The sequence below is a fragment of the Oncorhynchus clarkii genome, chromosome 11 (assembly GCF_045791955.1).
Source record: "Oncorhynchus clarkii lewisi isolate Uvic-CL-2024 chromosome 11, UVic_Ocla_1.0, whole genome shotgun sequence".
NCBI classification, from domain to species: domain Eukaryota; kingdom Metazoa; phylum Chordata; class Actinopteri; order Salmoniformes; family Salmonidae; genus Oncorhynchus; species Oncorhynchus clarkii.
The window spans coordinates 27,918,429-27,937,572 of NC_092157.1; the positions used below are offsets into that span (position 1 = coordinate 27,918,429).

At 46.5% G+C, this 19,144-nt stretch overlaps 1 protein-coding gene across 4 annotated transcripts in view; it reads right to left on the reverse strand.

Annotated features, from left to right (window-relative positions):
• Positions 1-19,144, reverse strand: part of LOC139420425 (rho GTPase-activating protein 12-like) — a 100,806-nt gene extending 81,662 nt beyond the window's left edge. For all 4 annotated transcript variants that reach the window (XM_071170542.1, XM_071170540.1, XM_071170541.1 and 1 more), the window contains exons 1-2: positions 18,914-19,144; positions 11,204-12,060 (exon numbers count right to left, since the gene is read on the reverse strand). In XM_071170542.1, coding sequence (XP_071026643.1) covers positions 11,204-12,016 — 813 coding nt within the window. In that variant the 5' untranslated portion in view covers positions 12,017-12,060; positions 18,914-19,144. The remainder of the gene's footprint in view (positions 1-11,203; positions 12,061-18,913) is intronic.

Here is a 19,144-nt window from a genome sequence, read left to right on the forward strand (position 1 = left end):
TGAGACAAATCCAACCAGGAAGTGGGAAATCTGAGGTTTGTAGTTTTTCAACTCTTGGACTAGCGAATACACAGTGTCTATGGGGTCAAATTGCACTTCCTAAGGCTTCCACTAGATGTCAACAGTCTTTAGAATGTTGTTTGATGCTTCTACTGTGAAGGAGGGGGGAATGGGAGCTGAATGAGTCAGTGGTCTGGCAGAGTGCCATGAGCTCATTATGCGCGTTCACGTGAGAGTTAGGTTGAGTTCCATTGCATTTCTGAAGACAAAGGAGTTCTCCGGTTGGAACATTATTGAAGATTTATGTTGAAAACATCCTAACATTGCTTCCAACAACAACATTGACGAATACGCTGATTCGGTGAGCGAGTTCATTAGAAATTGCATTGACAATGTCGTTCCCATAGCAATGATTAAAACATTCCCAAACCAGAAACCGTGGATTGATGGCAGCATTTGCGTGAAACTGAAAGCGCGAACCACTGCTTTTAACCAGGGCAAGGTGACCGGAAACATGACCGAATACAAACAGTGTAGCTATTCCCTCCGCAAGGCAATCAAACAAGCTAAGCGTCAGTATAGAGACAAAGTAGAGTCACAATTCAACGGCTCAGAAACAAGAGGTATGTGGCAGGGTCTACAGTCAATCACGGATTACAAAAAGAAAACCAGCCCCGTCACGGACCAGGATGTCTTGCTCCCAGGCAGACTAAATAACTTTTTTGCCCGCTTTGAGGACAATACAGTGCCACTGACACGGCCCGCAACCAAAACCTGCGGACTCTCCTTCACTGCAGCCGAAGTGAGGAAAACATTGAAACATGTTAACCCTCGCAAGGCTGCAGGCCCAGACGGCATCCCCAGCCGCGTCCTCAGAGCATGCGCAGACCAGCTGGCTGGTGTGTTTACGGACATATTCAATCAATCCTTATCCCAGTCTGCTGTTCCCACATGCTTCAAGAGGGCCACCATTGTCCCTGTTCCCAAGAAAGCTAAGGTAACTGAGCTAAACGACTACCGCCCCATAGCACTCACTTCCGTCATCATGAAGTGCTTTGAGAGACTAGTCAAGGACCATATCACCTCCACCCTACCTGACACCCTATTTGCACTCCAATTTGCTTACCGCCCCAATAGGCCCACAGACGACGCAATCTCAACCACACTGCCCTAACCCATCTGGACAAGAGGAATACCTATGTGAGAATGCTGTTCATCGAATACAGCTCAGCATTTAACACCATAGTACCCTCCAAACTCGTCCCTGGGTCTCGACCCCGCCATGTGCAACTGGGTACTGGACTTCCTGACGGGCCGCCCCCTGGTGGTGAGGGTAGGTAACAACAACTCCACCCTGCTGATCCTCAACACTGGGGCCCCACAAGGGTGCGTTCTGAGCCCTCTCCTGTACTCCCTGTTCACCCAAGACTGCGTGGCCATGCACGTCTCCAACTCAATCATCAAGTTTGCGGACGACACAACAGTGGTAGGCTTGATTACCAACAACGACGAGACGGCCTACAGGGAGAAGGTGAGGGCCCTCGAAGTGCGGTGTCAGGAAAATAACCTCACACTCAACGTCAACAAAACAAAGGAGATGATTGTGGACTTTGGGAAACAGCAGAGGGAGCACCCCCCTATCCACATCAATGGGAGAGTAGTGGAGAGGGTAGTAAGTTTTAAGTTCCTCGGCGTACACATCACGGACAAACTGAATTGGTCCACCCACACAGACAGTGTCGTGAAGAAGGCGCAGCAGCGCCTCTTCAACCTCAGGAGGCAGAAGAAATTTGGCTTGTCACCAAAAGCACTCAAACTTCTACAGATGCACAATCGAGAGCATCCTGTCGGGCTGTATCACCGCCTGGTACGGCAACTGCTCCGCCCACAAGCGTAAGGCTCTCCAGAGGGTAGTGAGGTCTGCATAACGCATCACCGGGGGCAAACTACCTGCCCTCCAGGACACCTACACCACCCGATGTCACAGGAAGGCCAAGAAGATCATCAAGGACCTCAGCTACTCGATCCATGGCCTGTTCACCCCGCTATCATCCAGAAGGCGAGGTCAGTACAGGTGCATCAAAGTAGGGACAGAGGGACTGAAAAACAGTCCCTTCCAGGCCATCAGACTGTTAAATAGTCACCACTAACTGGCTTAAGCCCTGTAACCTGCTCAGAACTTTATCACAGTTACTAGCCAGCTACCATCCGGTACTCAACCCTGCACCTTCGAAACTCCTGCCCTATATACTGTTTTACCCAGATCATATGTACACCAAGTGTACAAAACATTAGGAAAAACTGCTCTTTCCATGACATATCTTTCCCTTGGATTCACCTGGTCAGTCTATGATCCCTTATTGATATCACCTGTTAAATCCATTTCAAATCAGTGTAGATGACAGAGAGGATTTTTAAGCCTCGAGACAATTGAGACATGGATTGTGTATGTGTGCCATTCAGAGGGTGAATGGGCGAGACACAATATTGAAGTGCCGTTGAACGGGGTATGGTAGTAGGCTCCAGGCGCACCAGTTTGACTGTGTCAAGAACTGCAACACTGCTGGGTTTCACACACTCAACAGTTTCCCGTGTGTATCAAGAATGGTCTACCACCCAAAGGACATCCAGCCAACTTGAAACAACTGTTGGAAGCATTGAAGTCAACATGGGCCGGCATCCATGTGGAACACTTTTGACACCTTGTAGTCCATTCTGAGGGCAAATGGGGGCGCAACTCAATATTAGGAAGGTGTTCCTAATGTTTTGTAAACTCAGTGTATATACTGTATTCTAGTAAAGGCTCATCCTATATAACTACTACTGTACACACCTTTTCTACACTGTCCATAATGTCTATTCACATCATCATATACATATACATATATCCTCGGGTGACATTGCTCATTTGCAAATGTGTATATTTCTTAATTCTTTTTTGGGGGGATTTGTGTGTATTGTTTTGTATAGTTAGGTATTACTGCACTGTTGGAGCTAGAAACATATGCATTTCGCTAATACGATAACGTCGGCAAAATATGTGGACATGACCAATACAATTCGATTTAAAATCATAATGAAAGCAGGCTATGAGGTGAAATAGGCTTTGAGAGGTGCCACCTTTATTTTATTACTTATCGTTAATGCCATCTTTGGTATGCTTTGATGTGTTTATCAATGCACAAGCACCTTTTTCTCTCTCCTGTTGATATTATTCATACAGAAGTGTCATTTGGCGTGAAGTTTAAAATGCATTCTGTCATTACTAACTGTGTAATGTGACACATTTTAACATAAACATTTGGATTTGATTAATACAATGAAATACTGAAATCAGTCGTCTTCCTCAAATGAAGGGGATAATGACGTAATCTTTGCGAGAGGGAGGGAATCTGATTTCATTGCTCCTCACCCTGAATGAAATGACTCAGACGTGGGTTAAGTGGAGTTAACCGCGAGTTAGCCTGCCCCGTAGTAGGCTAGATCTTAAAGATTCGTTGCCATAGACATTTACCAGGCTGAAAGGTGAGTCACTTTTGTATGAGCGGTTATGCCGAGTTGACCAAAGTTAATTCCTACCCAAGTTTCAGGGTCCCCAAGAGGAAACACCAGCGAAAAAGTGGCAGGAGAAGGGGAGTCCTTGCAAGATTAATGTCGAAGGGAAAACCAGCCATCTCTTCCCTTCATTCTATTGGCTAATGTTCGTTTATTGAAGGTAAAGTCACTTGATAATTGCTATCAATGGGACTCTCGTAATCTCAATATTCCCTGCCTTTCTGAAACATGGCTTTCGGACAAGATACTCCGCATGGCTATCTAACTCGATGGAGTCTCCATTCACCGAGCGGACAGGACATTGAATTCAGGTAAATAGAGAGAGTGGTACAGCAAATGGTGTGCTAGTTCTAGCATCCTCCGTAGGCTATGCTACAGGACTGCTTTGCTAGAGCCGACTGGAATGTGTTCTGGGACTCCATCGATAGCGTCGGCGAGCTAACCACCTCCGTCACCGGCGTCATTAGTGAAGGTTTGCCGCTTCCCCAATCAAAAGCCCTGGATTAACACCAATGTTGGCACTAAACTAGAGGACAGGGCTACAGCACACAGGACTATCACAGCGAACCCCGATGCTACGGCTGAGGATACAAACAAGTACAAGAAGTCCCACTACGACCTCTGCAGAGCCTTTAAACAAGCAAAAGGACAATATAGGAACAACGTGGAATCCTATTACATAGGCTCTGACGCCCGTTGCATGTGGCAGGGCTACAGTCCATTATGGATTACAAATGAAGACCCAAACCGTGATCTGCCCAACAATGCCTCCCTACCAGACGAACTCAATGCATTTTATGCACAGTTCGACAAAAACAACATAGAGCCATGCATGAGGACTCCCGCCGAGCGGTGATCTCGCTCCCCGAGGTTGACGTGAGTAAGATTTTTAATCAGGTCAACACTCGCAAGGCCACAGGGCCAGACGGTATTCAAGGGCGAGTTCTCAGAGAATGCGCAGAACAGCTGGCAGGCATATTCACGGTCATTTTCTCTCCCAGTCTGTAATCCCCACATGTCTCAAGCTGACCTCCATCATACCTGTTCACAAGAACTCGAAGGCCAAATGACTACCACCCTGTAGGACTCACATCTGTAATCATGAAGTGCTTTGAAAGCCTGGTTATGGCACAGAACTCCATCGTCCCAGACCACTAGGCTTGGGCGATACGCCGTTCACCGGGATATTTTGAAATTATTTTCAATACCTTGTTGGGCCTGCCGGAGTGAGTGCTACGCCACTGCTTATAACTAGAAGTTAAGTAGAACTATAAGAAATCTAAGATGTGTCAAATAAATTGTTTCCAGCTCAGGGCTCCAGCTATGCATTTGGTTTGCTAACTTGCCAGCTAAGTGGCTAGATGTCAACATCAAGCTGCTTGGTTAAGGCAGAGACATTCAACCCTCCTGGACCAAGATCCCAGTTGCCTAAATTGTTTTGTGCATCCCCTCAAAAAGAGAATGATATATACAGTACCAGTCAAAAGTTTGGACACACCTACTCATTCAAGGGTTTTTCTTTCTTTTTACTATTTTCTACATTGTAGATTAATAGTGAAGACATCAAAACTATGAAATAACACATATGGAATCATGTAGTAACCGAGAAAAAAAAAAAAAGTTAAATCAAAATATATTTTATATTTCAGATTCTTCAAAGTAGCCACCCTTTGACTTGACGGCATTGCACACTCCTGGCATTCTCTCAAGGATGGTCAATGGAAACCGGATGCACCGGACCTCAATTTCAAGTCTCATAGCAAAAGGACTGAATACTTATGTAAATAAAGGTATTTCAGTTTTTATTGCAATACATTTACAAAAATGTATAAAATACTGTTTTCGCTTTGTCATTATGGGGTACTGTGTGTAGATTGATGAGGGGAAAAAACTATTTCATACATTTTAGAATAAGCTGTAACATAACAAAATGTGGGAAAGGTTGAGGGGTCTGAATACTTTCCAAACGCACTGTATAAAGCTAACTTACGATCTCGTGTTCTTCTTATTTCTAATTTGTGTGTTTTTGTTCTACATTACGTTTTTTATAGTACTACTTATATTGATTACTTGAAACAACCATGTCTGTCTGGCCATCGGTCTCAGAAATGCACCCTATTCCCCATGTAGTGACCAGTGTTCTGTTCAAACGCAGTGCACTACATACAGTATGTATGCTGTGTTCATCTGATCTGATCTGGGTGCATCCCTGGGATCCCTGGGAATAGTGTGCCACTTGGGATGCACCCAGATCAGATGAGAGTGCCGCTAGCAGATTAACACAGCATACGTAAAGGCAGATGGAAATTCATAGATCTGACCTTGGGACAGCTCAGACCAGTTGTTCCTTTTCCACAGATTTACTCCTGCATACAGTTTCATTCAAGTTCTGTCATATACGCCATTTGTGTTGCTGGGCAAAGCCTGGAAGTCGAGGATATACGGTAGACAACAAAGTGGTGGTGCCCCTTCCATTGGGAGTTGCTGTCATAAAGACATGCGATATGTGATTATTTTCAGGGCTAATAGACATGCTTCTCAATAGGGTCCCTTTACTATCCCTGCATTAGCTACACATGGTGGTGCACATGGCAGGGGTATGGCTTCTATATTAGAGCAGCGGTTCCCCAAAAACAATTCCCAGGGCCCCCCTTTTCCCATTCACACCCACCCCCTTTTTTTTATTACAGTAAATAAAATAAAATACAAAATAAAATAAAATAAATAATTTAAGACTCCTCGACATTAGAAGGTCAAAGATATCCCCGTGTGCAAAGTCAAATCTTCCTCTGGCATTTGACCACTTGTTTCTAGCCTAAAGCATCGCAGAGTTATGCGTTGTTATAAGTAGATTTATACAATCACGAATTTGGGAACCAAAGAGCATCTTGCAGAATAGTCCAAATCAAGGATGCCGGGTTACAGAGTAAGATAGGGGTCACATCTCGCCATCGTACATACGCTCACACCTCTCAGAGATTGTTTTGTCTGATGGGCAGAAAAGCGTGGGGGTTGTCTCAGGCAGAGCAAGGCAAGCAGCCAACAAGTTCCACTGCCTGGCTGGCACCAGAAGGGAAAGCCACAGACAAACAACAGCGCCATGAAGCAATGCCTGCATCATTCTCTCTCTACTCAATGACACATTGGGGGGAGGGGAAGGAAGAGAGAGATTGACTACCCTCACAGACCCAGAGAGAACAGAAAGGAGATATCTAGTCAGTTGCACAACTAAATGCTTTCAACCTAATTTAACATTTAACCCCAACCCCTCTGAACCAACCCCAACCCCTCTGAACCAACTGCCTTACTCAAGGGCAGAAAGGCAGTTTTTCCACCTTGCCGGCTCAGGAATTTGAACACGCAATCTTTCGTTACTGGCCCAACGCTCTTAACCACTAGGCTGTCTACAGATAGTGATACACGATGTTTATTGGGTCTCGTATATGATACACATGACACACATTGTGCTACAAAAATAACCTAGTATGGACAAGTGAAAAATAACAAGCTTTAAAAATGGTACAGCTTGGCTGCAGTACAGGGTGGCCCACATGTCCTTTAAAGAACTGAAATACCACTCCATACAGATGCCAGTCAGGGTCTTGAGCAGTAAGGAAAGAGGTTTATTTTGACAATCCTTTAAGAGCATAGGAGCTGTGCTTTTAGAAGAGCAAGGAAGGGATGGGGGAGGGGGGGGGTTGTCGGCGGAATCTAAATGGGACTCAGGGGTGACATTGCCAACGAACCCATCGGAACAAAGCTGTGAATCAACCAGAGAAATGTGGGCCACCTGATCCTATAGCTACTACTGGCCTAACAGAGCCCTACAGAGAAGGGAATTAGGGTAGGGAGAATATGGTAACACACAGAGGTTTACTATCCTTCACTGATCTGATCAAATCAATTTAGGCTAGGGAGACGAGCTGGCACTGGCTCAGGCTAGCTCGTCACTGACAAATCCTCACAAACATTCCCTGATTCTCTATCCTATAGAGGGAGAAGGATAAAGGCAAGGGGGTAGAGGGAAGGAGGGGATACAGGCAAGGGAGGAGCGGGGAGGAGGGGATACAGGCAAGGGAGGAGAGGAGGGGATACAGGCAGGGGAGGAGAGGGAAGGAGGGGATACAGGCAAGGGAGGAGAGGGAAGGAGGGGATACAGGCAAGGGAGGAGAGGAGGGGATACAGGCAAGGGAGGAGAGGGAAGGAGGGGATACAGGCAAGGGAGGAGAGGAGGGGATACAGGCAGGGGAGGAGAGGGAAGGAGGGGATACAGGCAAGGGAGGAGAGGGAAGGAGGGGATACAGGCAAGGGAGGAGAGGAGGGGATACAGGCAGGGGAGGAGAGGGAAGGAGGGGATACAGGCAAGGGAGGAGAGGGGAGGAGGGGATACAGGCAGGGGAGGACATGGAAGGAGGGGATACAGGCAAGGGAGGAGAGGAGGGGATACAGGCAAGGGAGGAGAGGGAAGGAGGGGATACAGGCAAGGGAGGAGAGGGGAGGAGGGGATAAAGGCAAGAGAGGGGAGGAGGGGATACAGGCAGGGGAGGAGAGGGAAGGAGGGGATACAGGCAAGGGAGGAGAGGGAAGGAGGGGCTACAGGCAAGGGAGGAGAGGAGGGGATACAGGCAAGGGAGGAGAGGAGGGGATACAGGCAAGGGAGGAGAGGGAAGGAGGGGATACAGGCAAGGGAGGAGAGGGAAGGAGGGGATACAGGCAAGGGAGGAGAGGAGGGGATACAGGCAGGGGAGGAGAGGGAAGGAGGGGATACAGGCAAGGGAGGAGAGGGGAGGAGGGGATACAGGCAGGGGAGGACATGGAAGGAGGGGATACAGGCAAGGGAGGAGAGGAGGGGATACAGGCAAGGGAGGAGAGGGAAGGAGGGGATACAGGCAAGGGAGGAGAGGGGAGGAGGGGATAAAGGCAAGAGAGGGGAGGAGGGGATACAGGCAGGGGAGGAGAGGGAAGGAGGGGCTACAGGCAAGGGAGGAGAGGGAAGGAGGGGCTACAGGCAAGGGAGGAGAGGAGGGGATACAGGCAAGGGAGGAGAGGAGGGGCTACCGGCAAGGGAGGAGAGGGAAGGAGGGGATACAGGCAAGGGAGGAGAGGGGAGGAGGGGATACAGGCAAGGGAGGAGAGGGGAGGAGGGGATACAGGCAAGGGAGGAGAGGGGAGGAGGGGATACAGGCAAGGGAGGAGAGGGGAGGAGGGGATACAGGCGAAGGGAAGAGAGGGAAGGAGGGGATACAGGCAAGGGAGGAGAGGAGGGGATACAGGCAAGGGAGGAGAGGAGGGGATACAGGCAAGGGAGGAGAGGAGGGGATACAGGCAAGGGAGGAGAGGGGAGGAGGGGATACAGGCAAGGGAGGAGAGGGGAGGAGGGGATACATGCAAGGGAGGAGAGGGGAGGAGGGGATACAGGCAAGGGAGGAGAGGGGAGGAGGGGATACAGGCGAAGGGAAGAGAGGGAAGGAGGGGATACAGGCAGGGGAGGAGAGGGAAGGAGGGGATACAGGCAGGGGAGGAGAGGGAAGGAGGGGATACAGGCAAGGGAGAAGAGGGGAGGAGGGGATACAGGCAAGGGAGGAGAGGGGAGGAGGGGATACAGGCAAGGGAGGAGAGGAGAGGAGGGGATACAGGTGAAGGGAAGAGAGGGAAGGAGGGGATACAGGCAGGGGAGGAGAGGGAAGGAGGGGATACAGGCAGGGGAGGAGAGGGAAGGAGGGGATACAGGCAAGGGAGGAGAGGGGAGGAGGGGATACAGGCAAGGGAGGAGAGGATACAGGCAGGGGAGGAGAGGGAAGGAGGGGATACAGGCAAGGGAGGAGAGGGAAGGAGGGGATACGGGCAGGGGAGGAGAGGATACAGGCAGGGGAGGAGAGGATACAGGCAGGGGAGGAGAGGGAAGGAGGGGATACAGGCAGGGGAGGAGAGGGAAGGAGGGGATACAAGCAAGGGAGGAGAGGGAAGAAGGGGATGATAGAAAAAGGGGAAAAGAGGAAAAGAGACTTTGTGTAAATGTCTCAGCTCAAAGCGCGTTGCTTCACATACACACTTTTCTGCTGTAACCGTGCAATGACACAGGAATTGAAAGTGTTGGTTGGTTGCACTGCAGGGCCAATCACCTGCATGGCAACTGGCCACGAAATGACATGGAGCGGGTTTCACCTGACCAGACAGTGAGTGAGCTCCGCGGTTCACTGGCATAGCCAATTTGCCGTGGGCTAGGCATACGCTCAGTTGCAACTACCCACTACAATCTGTCAAAATAATTATGACAAAAACCCCTTGATGCACAAGTAACATGTAAATGACCGGGGCAAATGTGTATGATTATGGTCACCAGTTTGACAAGCATGAAATTAATTCTGGTGAATTAGACATCATTTTGCATGCAGCTGGTTGGGATTTCATCATTGTTTTACAACAAAAAACATTCAAATCTTGTCATGGTCTGCAGACCATTGGTTCCATTCTCTCTCTCTCCTCTACCCCCTAGCACATGGCTTTCACTCTTTGCGCACACACACACACACACACAGTGGGGCGACAGAGCCGAGAAGACTGATCCTCAGCTGATATGACCTAGTTTCTATTCAAGCCCAGACCCTCTCTTTGTTCCTCAGCCGCCTTCTGCCTCCTTCTCGACAAAGAACCTTCACATAATCTACCCACAGCCTGAATTTAGAAAGAACCTAAAAGAAATGCTCCCAAATCCATCTGCTCCTTCTGTAGACCACCACCTCCTTCACAGGAGGGACTCCTCTTGCCATTTTATTCACAGGTTCATTAATTTACACCTCAGACAGAGACAGACCGGATGATCCGGACCTCTCCTGATGATGATAATGAGTCATAATGGAGGTGGGAGGAGGAGACCTACATGATCAACATTGGTGAGGTCTGCGAGTTACACACATGCTGTCGCTGAGGTGGACACTCAACTGAGACTCCCATGGCCCTCTGCTCTAGACTCTGAGACTCTCAGAGCCATTCTACCCGCTTGCTGAGAGAGAGAGAGACCTGTTGGTACAAAGGAAAGTTTAGGCTCCAAACTCATCAGCACTATATTCCACTGTTGAAGTTGACCCCTCAAAACTGACCTCATCAGCAACTACATCCAAAACCAGACACCTGCTTCATTGATCAGCATATCACTCCAGTGTATGTCCCGTGTAGGTCCGACAACCACACTCAATTACAGGACCTTCAGATTTAACAGTGGTGCTATGAACACCCTATTTAGTCTTTAAATGGCCCACCGCGAACACGAGGAGCATCTACCCCCCCATCTTTATTAATAGGCACCTGCAGCAACTGTTGCTGCTCTTGTCAGATCTGGCAAATGAGGCCAAGAGTATTCAAGGCAATGGGGTGGAATAAAACAGCATTGTCCATGGGGGCTGGTGAACGAAGGCAGCTCCGCAGGACACAGTGGAGGAGAGACCCGCAATCAATCAAAATCTAATCTGACAGGAGGGAGAGATGGGAAGGAGGACACTTATCAGCTAATGTCTTCAAGCTAGCCAGGGACATGGATGAAAAAGAGAGCAAGGGAGAAAAGAGGATGCTGGATAGAGAAAGGGCTGTCATAATCATGGGTGTGTCGGTTCCCATTTAACAACAGCATGTTCATCATACTGTCTCTTACCTGCATGTGTTCAGCAGAGCTGCTACTTAGGTCGTCTCCGGACTCCGAGTCGTTCCGGAGCGTCTCCGACCCCTCCCCCGGGGAGTCGCCAGAAGAGGAGGGGGTCTGTTCTGTATCATCACTTCCCTGGTGGCGTTTATGGTCGTTGTAAGGGGCCCTGGGAGGCGGAGAGTCCGCCCGCATCCGTGGTAACGTGGAGTTGTTGCTGTGGTGATGGTTATTGTTGTTGTGTAGGAGCACCAGCTCGGCTACACCAGGGGGCTTGCTGTGCCGCGGGCTACCCGGGTTCTGGTTGGCGTCCTTGGGCAGAGCGGGCGGGGTGACGTGCACCGGAAAGGGCGACGGCGTGGAGGAGGGCGACGGACGCCCAAAACTAGACATCTCCTGAGGCGGCCTGTTGTTGAGGTTCTCATTGGATGCTCTGCATATATCCAGAACTGTAGGCTTCACACGGAACGCCCCACTCACCCCACCAATCCCGCACGACACGAGAGGCTTCTGAGGGGGCATGAGCGCCCGGCGCACTTCCCTGACGTACTGTGCTGGGACATAGAAGGCTTTCATCCCCTCCTCCTTCCTCACCTGCCACCAGTCCTCGTTGGTCTTCCTGACCAGCATGTAGCACTCCCCCTGCCTGATGGAGATCAGCTTGTCCTTGGCCGTGTACTCATAGTCGTACTCCACCTCCACGTACACCTGGCCTGGGGCGATGGTGGGCACATCCACCCCGCCGCCATGCCCATCTCTGTCAGCCATGATTGTGTTGACCCCTTCTAACCGTGTCGACCTTTGACCTCTATTGGTGCTCAGCATTGGAGGGCTGGGGGATCCACATCTCTCACTGGGGATCAGCTAGACTGCAGGGAGAAGAAAATAGGAAGGTTTCAGTTCAGGTTTCATTTTTGACTGCATTATTTAGCGGTTTTATGCTAAACCAAAGCCAATTGACCTCTGGGACAAATCAAGTTAAAACTTGATCCTGCCAAAGACTATTATTGTTCTCAAAGGTTGGTACCTTCTTTCATCACAGGCTAAGGACTTCATTTCTACCCCCTACCGACCACCCTGACCCTGCATAAAGACGGTACTTTTACAGCCCTGTGTCTGAATGGGATTTAAACTTTAATGTAATCCAACACACTACTACTCACCACAACAACACTCGCCTTTAAATCCTACTTTATTACGGACTTCCTCCCACAAGTCTCTCTCAGACAACACTGGCATGATGTTACAAGCTATTCTCAGTAAGTGAAGATCATACAGGTGCTAATTCACTCATTTTCAAAACCAGCTTTAAACCCACAGGATCAGAAACAGAAAGAGATGGCTGCGGCTACAGATATGACTGGATAGGAAATCCACAGCGGAAACCTCAACTAACCTCAAAGGAACACAGGTGAGGCCAGCCTGACCTCAATCACCTGAACCCACACACACACACACAGACAGAGCCTTCTTGTGATCAGATGACAATGGCAGAGACACACACTGTCCTAAATAAAGCCTAAAAATGGCCAGAGTTGCATATAGTATTACTAATATAGGTCTACTATAAATAAAGCAAAAACAGTAGCCTACTGGCACCACAGCCTTATTTGGAATATTTAAGGCTCTGACTGGAGCTAGCCAGTTCCTTCGGTTTCTCAGAGGACACAAAATCCCTTACTTCATTCACATTTTACTGCCTCTAGTGACAGCCAAAACCCTCCTCCCCTTGTTTTCTTGACTGGGAACTGGGTCTTCCTCTGGTTTGGGAGCACTGTCAGTGATCTACAGTATCTGACATTGAAAATCCCCTGACATATCACCTAGAAATACCCATCAACATCAACACAAGGTTCAGGGGCTCCCCTGCCAGAGGAGCTTCCATCCATAACTCCCTCGTGTCAGATAATCGTTATGCTTCTTTAAATAGCATCCACTGCAGTCTGTCTGACATCCCGAAGAGGCAGGAAAAAGCAGGTGCTTTTCTGAGGCGTGAGTCTATGCTGTATCTATATAGAGGATGGTCCCTCGTATGTAAAGGGATATGAACGCACACATTTAGCCACGGTGGCAGAGGACACACACAACAGCCTCCCACCAAGAATAGGTATCTGGTAGTTACAGTGCTCTGGGAGTGAGTGCGAGTGACAGAGAATAGGCTATCACAGAGCGGCGACTGTACACCGATCAGGATGGTCTACTACAGAGCAATTCCACGTTAACGGAAATACTTAACAGAAGTATTTTCTCACTTTAAAATGCATGCCAAACAAGAACCATTGATTTCAAAGTGTAACAATCCGTATAACTACGCACAGGACTTCAGCCACCTGAGCAACAGGTGGAACCCTATGGAACCCTGATCTATTCCCCAGACGTGATACATTGTCCCGGACCTGCTGTTTTCCAGCCCCTCCCTCTCTCTACCGCACCTGCTGTTATGACCTCTGAATGCTCGGCTATGAAAAGCCAACTGACATTTACTCCTGAGGTGCTGACCTTTTGCACCCTCAACAACCACTGAGATTATTATTTGACCCTGCTGGTCATCTATGAACGTTTGAACATCTTGAAGAATGATCTGGCCTTAATGGCCATGAACAGTTGAAGTCGGAAGTTTACATACACCTTAGCCAAATAGATTTAAATCTCAGTTTCTCACAATTCCTGACATTTAGTCCTAGTAAAAATGTCCTGTCTTAGGTCAGTTAGGATCATCACTTTATTTTAAGAATGTGAAATGTCAGAATAATAGTAGAGGGAATTATTTATTTCAGCTTTTATTTCTTCATCACATTCCTAGTGGGTCAGTAGTTTACATCTACCAAATACTAATTGAATGTCATAGTGTTTAAATTGTTTAACTTGGGTCGATTTAGGACTCATTTTACTGTGGATATAGATACTTTTGCACCTGTTTCCTACAGCATCTTCACAAGGTCCTCTGCTGTTGTTCTGGGATTGATTTACACTTTTCGCACCAAAGTACTTTCATCTCTTGAAGACAGAATCTCCTTCCTGAGCGGTATGATGGCTGCGTGGTCCAATGGTGTTAATACTTGCGTACTGTTGTTTGTACAGATGAACGTGGTACCTTCAGGAGTTTGGAAATTGCTCCCAAGGATGAATCAGACTTGTGGAGGTCTACAATTGTTTTTCAGAGGTCTTGGCTGATTTCTTTTTATTTTCCCATAATGTCAAGCAAAGAGGCACTGAGTTTGAAGGTAGACCTTGAAATACATACACAGGTACACCTCCAATTGACTCAAATTATGTCAATTAGCCTATCAGAAGCTTCTAAAGCCATGACATCATTTTCTGGAATTTTCCAAGCTGTTTAAAGGCACAGTCAACTTAGTGTATGTAAACTTCTGGCCCACTGGAATTGTGATACAGTGAATTATAGGTGAAATAATCTGTCTGTAAACAATTGTTGGAAAAATGACTTGTGTCATGCACAAAGTAGATGTCCTAACTGACTTACCAAAACTATTGTTTGTTAAGAAATTTGTGGAGTGGTTGAAAAATTTGTTTTAATGATGCCAACCTAAGTGTATGTAACCCTCCGACTTCAACTGTATATACAGTGTATATACACTACCGTTCAAAAGTTTGGGGTCACTTCGAAATGTCCTTGTTTTTGAAAGAAAAGCACATTTTTTGCACATTAAAATCATATCAAATTAATCAGAAATACAGTATAAATAATGTTGTAAATGAATATTGTAGCTGGAAACGGCTGTTTTTATATGGAATATCTACATAGGCGTACAGAGGCCCATTATCAGCAACCATCATTCCTGTGTTCCAATGTCACGTTGTGTTAGCTAATCCAAGTTCATCATTTTAAAAGGCTAATTGATAATTATAAAATAATTTTGCAATTACGTTAGCACAGCTGAAAACTGTTGTTCTAATTAAAGAAGCAATAAAACTGTCCTTCTCTAGTATCTGAAGCATCAGCATTTGTGGGTTCGATTACAGGCTCAAAATGACCAGAAACAAAGAACTTTCTTCTGAATCTCGTCAGTGTATTCTTGTTCTGAGAAATGAAGGCTATAACATGTGAGAAATTGCGAAGAAACTGAAGATCTGGTACAGCGCTGTGTACTAGTCCCTTCACAGAACAGCGCAAACTGGCTCTAACCAGAATAACAATAGGAGTGGGAGGCCCCGGTGCACAACTGAGCAAGAGGACAAGTACATTAGAGGGTCTAGTTTGAGAAACAGACACCTCACAAGTCCTCAACTGGCAGCGTCATTAAATAGTACTCGCAAAACACCAGTATCAACGCCAACAGTGAAAAGCTGACTCCGGGATGCTGGCCTTCTAGGCAGAGTTGCAAAGAAAAAGCCATATCTCAGACTGGCCAATAAATATAAAAGATTAAGATGGGCAAAAGAACACAGACACAGGAAGTCTGCTATGAAGGCCAGCATCCCGGAATCAAGAAATTGGTTATTCATTTTGAGGATTTTGCAGAGGATATCTTCGTCGCACAATTGTACATCTAATTAACATGTTTGGTGCACTATTTCTCAAAGAAAAAAATGTGCATGAAAACAAGCGCTCGTTGAATGACAACAAAAATACTTTATTGAAGAATCCCTACAGTTGACCTGTCATGGAAGAAGGGGTGTAGACTTTGGCTCCCGAACATCGGCTGGCCCCGAGAAAACAATTGTGTGCCCAAAGTCCAACACGTCACAAATTGTCAATATACACACAAACTCTTTCCGAACTGTTCCACTTAGGAAGCATGTGGAGGCCGTATGTGTACTTCTGTCACACGTCCTCTCGTGTCACACACAGGAACCAGAGCTCTCCCTCTTCAGCTTACACTACCCAGCATATCTATGGGTGTGAAGAGGGGAGACTGACTTACTCTCTGACACACACATGGTGTAAAGAGGAGGGACTGGAGACTGGCGACTGCCATTAATACCGATAACAGCCACACGAGTGGTGCTGCATACCCACAGCAATCACTCCCTACAGGCTCACATACCTTTTCATCATGCCACCACCTCCTAAGATGGATGATTCATTTTGTTTGGGCACTCTGTAGCCTCATTTCATACTGTACACATTGTAACCAAACGGTATATTGTTCCTTGTAATGCATTGCATGATGTACATTAGTGATATACAGTAAGTGTTGGCTAGAGTAGACAGAGAATGGGACAAGGCATTATGTTTGTACAAGTTATACATTAGGCACCTTTTCTCCAAGGAGGCAGTGTCATTATATCTAAAGACCGTATGACTGTTAATACTATGTTTATAACTAATCTACAGTTCTAACAAAAAGTTGCTCTCCGTAATATTCCTGGTCTGAGATTTCCATGGCAACACAATTGAACCAATGGATGACTTTTATGGAAGAGGTGTCAATCAAACCCACAACAAAGCTCAAAACCCAGATAAGAAAACTGGTGATGGAGTAGAAGCATTACTTCCGACACTTAAATCAACCCATTCTAAACTACAGCTAACTGTAAATACGGCTGACTTTTGGGAAACAATGAAACTGACAGCTTGAGTAACAGTGTTTTTGAAGGCTGACTCTCCTCTCGCTGTCTGCATCCCAAATAGAACCCTATTTCCCCTATGGGCCCTGGTCAAAAGTAGTGCAGTATATGGGGAATAGGGTGCTATTTGGGACACAACTGATGTGTCATTAATTTCTGTGGCAGGCTGTGAAACAGGAAACAGGGAATTGCAATCCATCTCAGATAAATTCTCTGCTCTAAGAAGAACAAATTACAGTCAGTCCTTAAGCAATATAAGCCAACTAGTTGCTCTGTTATTGATTAAAATCAAAACGGCAGACAAGTAAAAAATACCTTTCAAAATGGCAATGGCTCACCTTTGGGAGGTCTCACCCTATTGAATGAGCTCCAAAATACTAGGCGACTTGTTGATTACCCTCTTTTATACCGCACATAATAGGGTATTATTCATGCTTATCTTGATGTTCAGTTCACCTGTAGGCTATGCACCAATAAGATCTATAAGCACCCCATGATAGGATCTAAAGTGGGGTGTCAAACATATGGCCCATGAGGCATACATTCATACAGTTTCTTGACTGTGTCCAGAGCTCTCTAATAATAACCGAAATGAAAGCTAGACAGTCAGGGAACATCAAAAATTCGAAAAACGATGGCTAGAAGTTTGAAGGGGATGAAATATAACCCGTGAACAGTGCAGCCCCCCGGAACTCATTGAAGACTGAATACCGCCCGAGGGGCAAAATCTGTTTGACACCCCTGATCTTAAGCATCAGCTTATTGTGACGATCTCTCCATCCATCCACAGCCACACACTAAATGGATCGTTGGAAAGTATTATGTAGAACAATATGTCCTATTATTAGAAAGAAACAAATCGGACAAACTGGGGGACCCGTCCTACGGTCTGAGGATGATGGATGGATTATCATTATGTAAGGAACATTAACTATGCTTTCGTTTTCACGCATCGCTGGCCACGCAAGCACCGCAACACTGAGATTCCACATGCCTTTGTCCCAGTGGTTCTATTGGAAACAGAATAACAGATGTCACCAAGGCTGTGCGGTAGCCAACAACATGTGCATATAGGCCTACTGCTGTTCAAATGTTTTCCCAATTGTAGTTGTAAATTGGTGTGTGGATGGGGATAAGTAATGGTGCAAGGAAGCATTGCATTCAACAACTTGGCAAAGCAAAAACATGGATTTAATATCTTTGAGTTTTTTTTTTTTGTAGAACCACCTGCAACTGGAAACGGACATTTAACCGAATCAAAAACGAAGATAGTATCGCCAAGAAAAAAATGGTTAGTTTATAAATCTATGGCGGTGGTTTCTATGGGGCTTTCCTGTAACGCCCAGTAATGGACACCAAAAATCATGTAACTAGGCTCCAGCAGACCTGCTCTGACTTGGAGCCAAGGCAAGGTCTTGGGTACCTTTCAGCTTCTCATTTACATAACAATGGCTAACTTTAACACCGTTTCACAAAGCAACAGTCTTGAATGATGGAGGTTGTTGATTCTGCTGGCCAGTCTTTTATTCCATAACTCCCTGGTGGAAACACAATAACACTAGAGCTAACATTAACATAAAACACTGGCGACACGCTGGTGTGGTGGTAAGTCTAGATGGAAAAGCACCATTCAAATACAACAAAAGGAGTTTAATCCATATTCAATTTCAACAAAAGACCCCGACGAGACAAACGCTCATTCCCAAACCAGGAAAGTCTGGCTAGTGCCACTAATAGCCACTAACGTTAGTCGTGCAGGAAAAAAAGATCCCTTTAAGAAACATTTGACACAGATGTGATTCATATCAAACTATTAGACCTGTTGGAAATAATATGTTTACCAATTGTAGGCTACCTATGCTAAGAAAGCAATGCGTTGTACAAAAATGTAGCCAGTGTCTCACGTGAAAAACCACGTACATACAACCAAAACAATATTGGCACCCCAATATCACCCAGCGTTGTAGCCTAAATATCAAAACAGAGCTCACGTTTATAAATATAGTTATGTTACTACACCACAACAACAGTAGGTTCTAATGCACCCCTCTGTGAAGGTACTCGAGGTCAAAGAAACCAAAGTAGCCAGTCGTTTTTGCAACTATGCATTACAACAAGGCAACTCTGGAAGTAACCAATAACTAACTATCTGCGGTCTTGCGATGAATGATGTAACGTAAGCCTACACACCTTTTTAATGGTATCTTCTTTCTCTTCAAAGAATAAGCTGGCCAACGGCGGTTGTGCGGAACTTTTCCTCCAGATATATCAGTGATCTTAGCTGCTCCAGTACGCGACTCGAGTACGCTATCTCTGTATTCAGTGTTCCCAATCCCCCGCCTCGTTTTCACTCTGGCGTGGTGCTGTCGCTTGTGAGCGCTGGGTTGGTCGGTTCGCCCACCCTGGCTGGCTGTCTGCCTG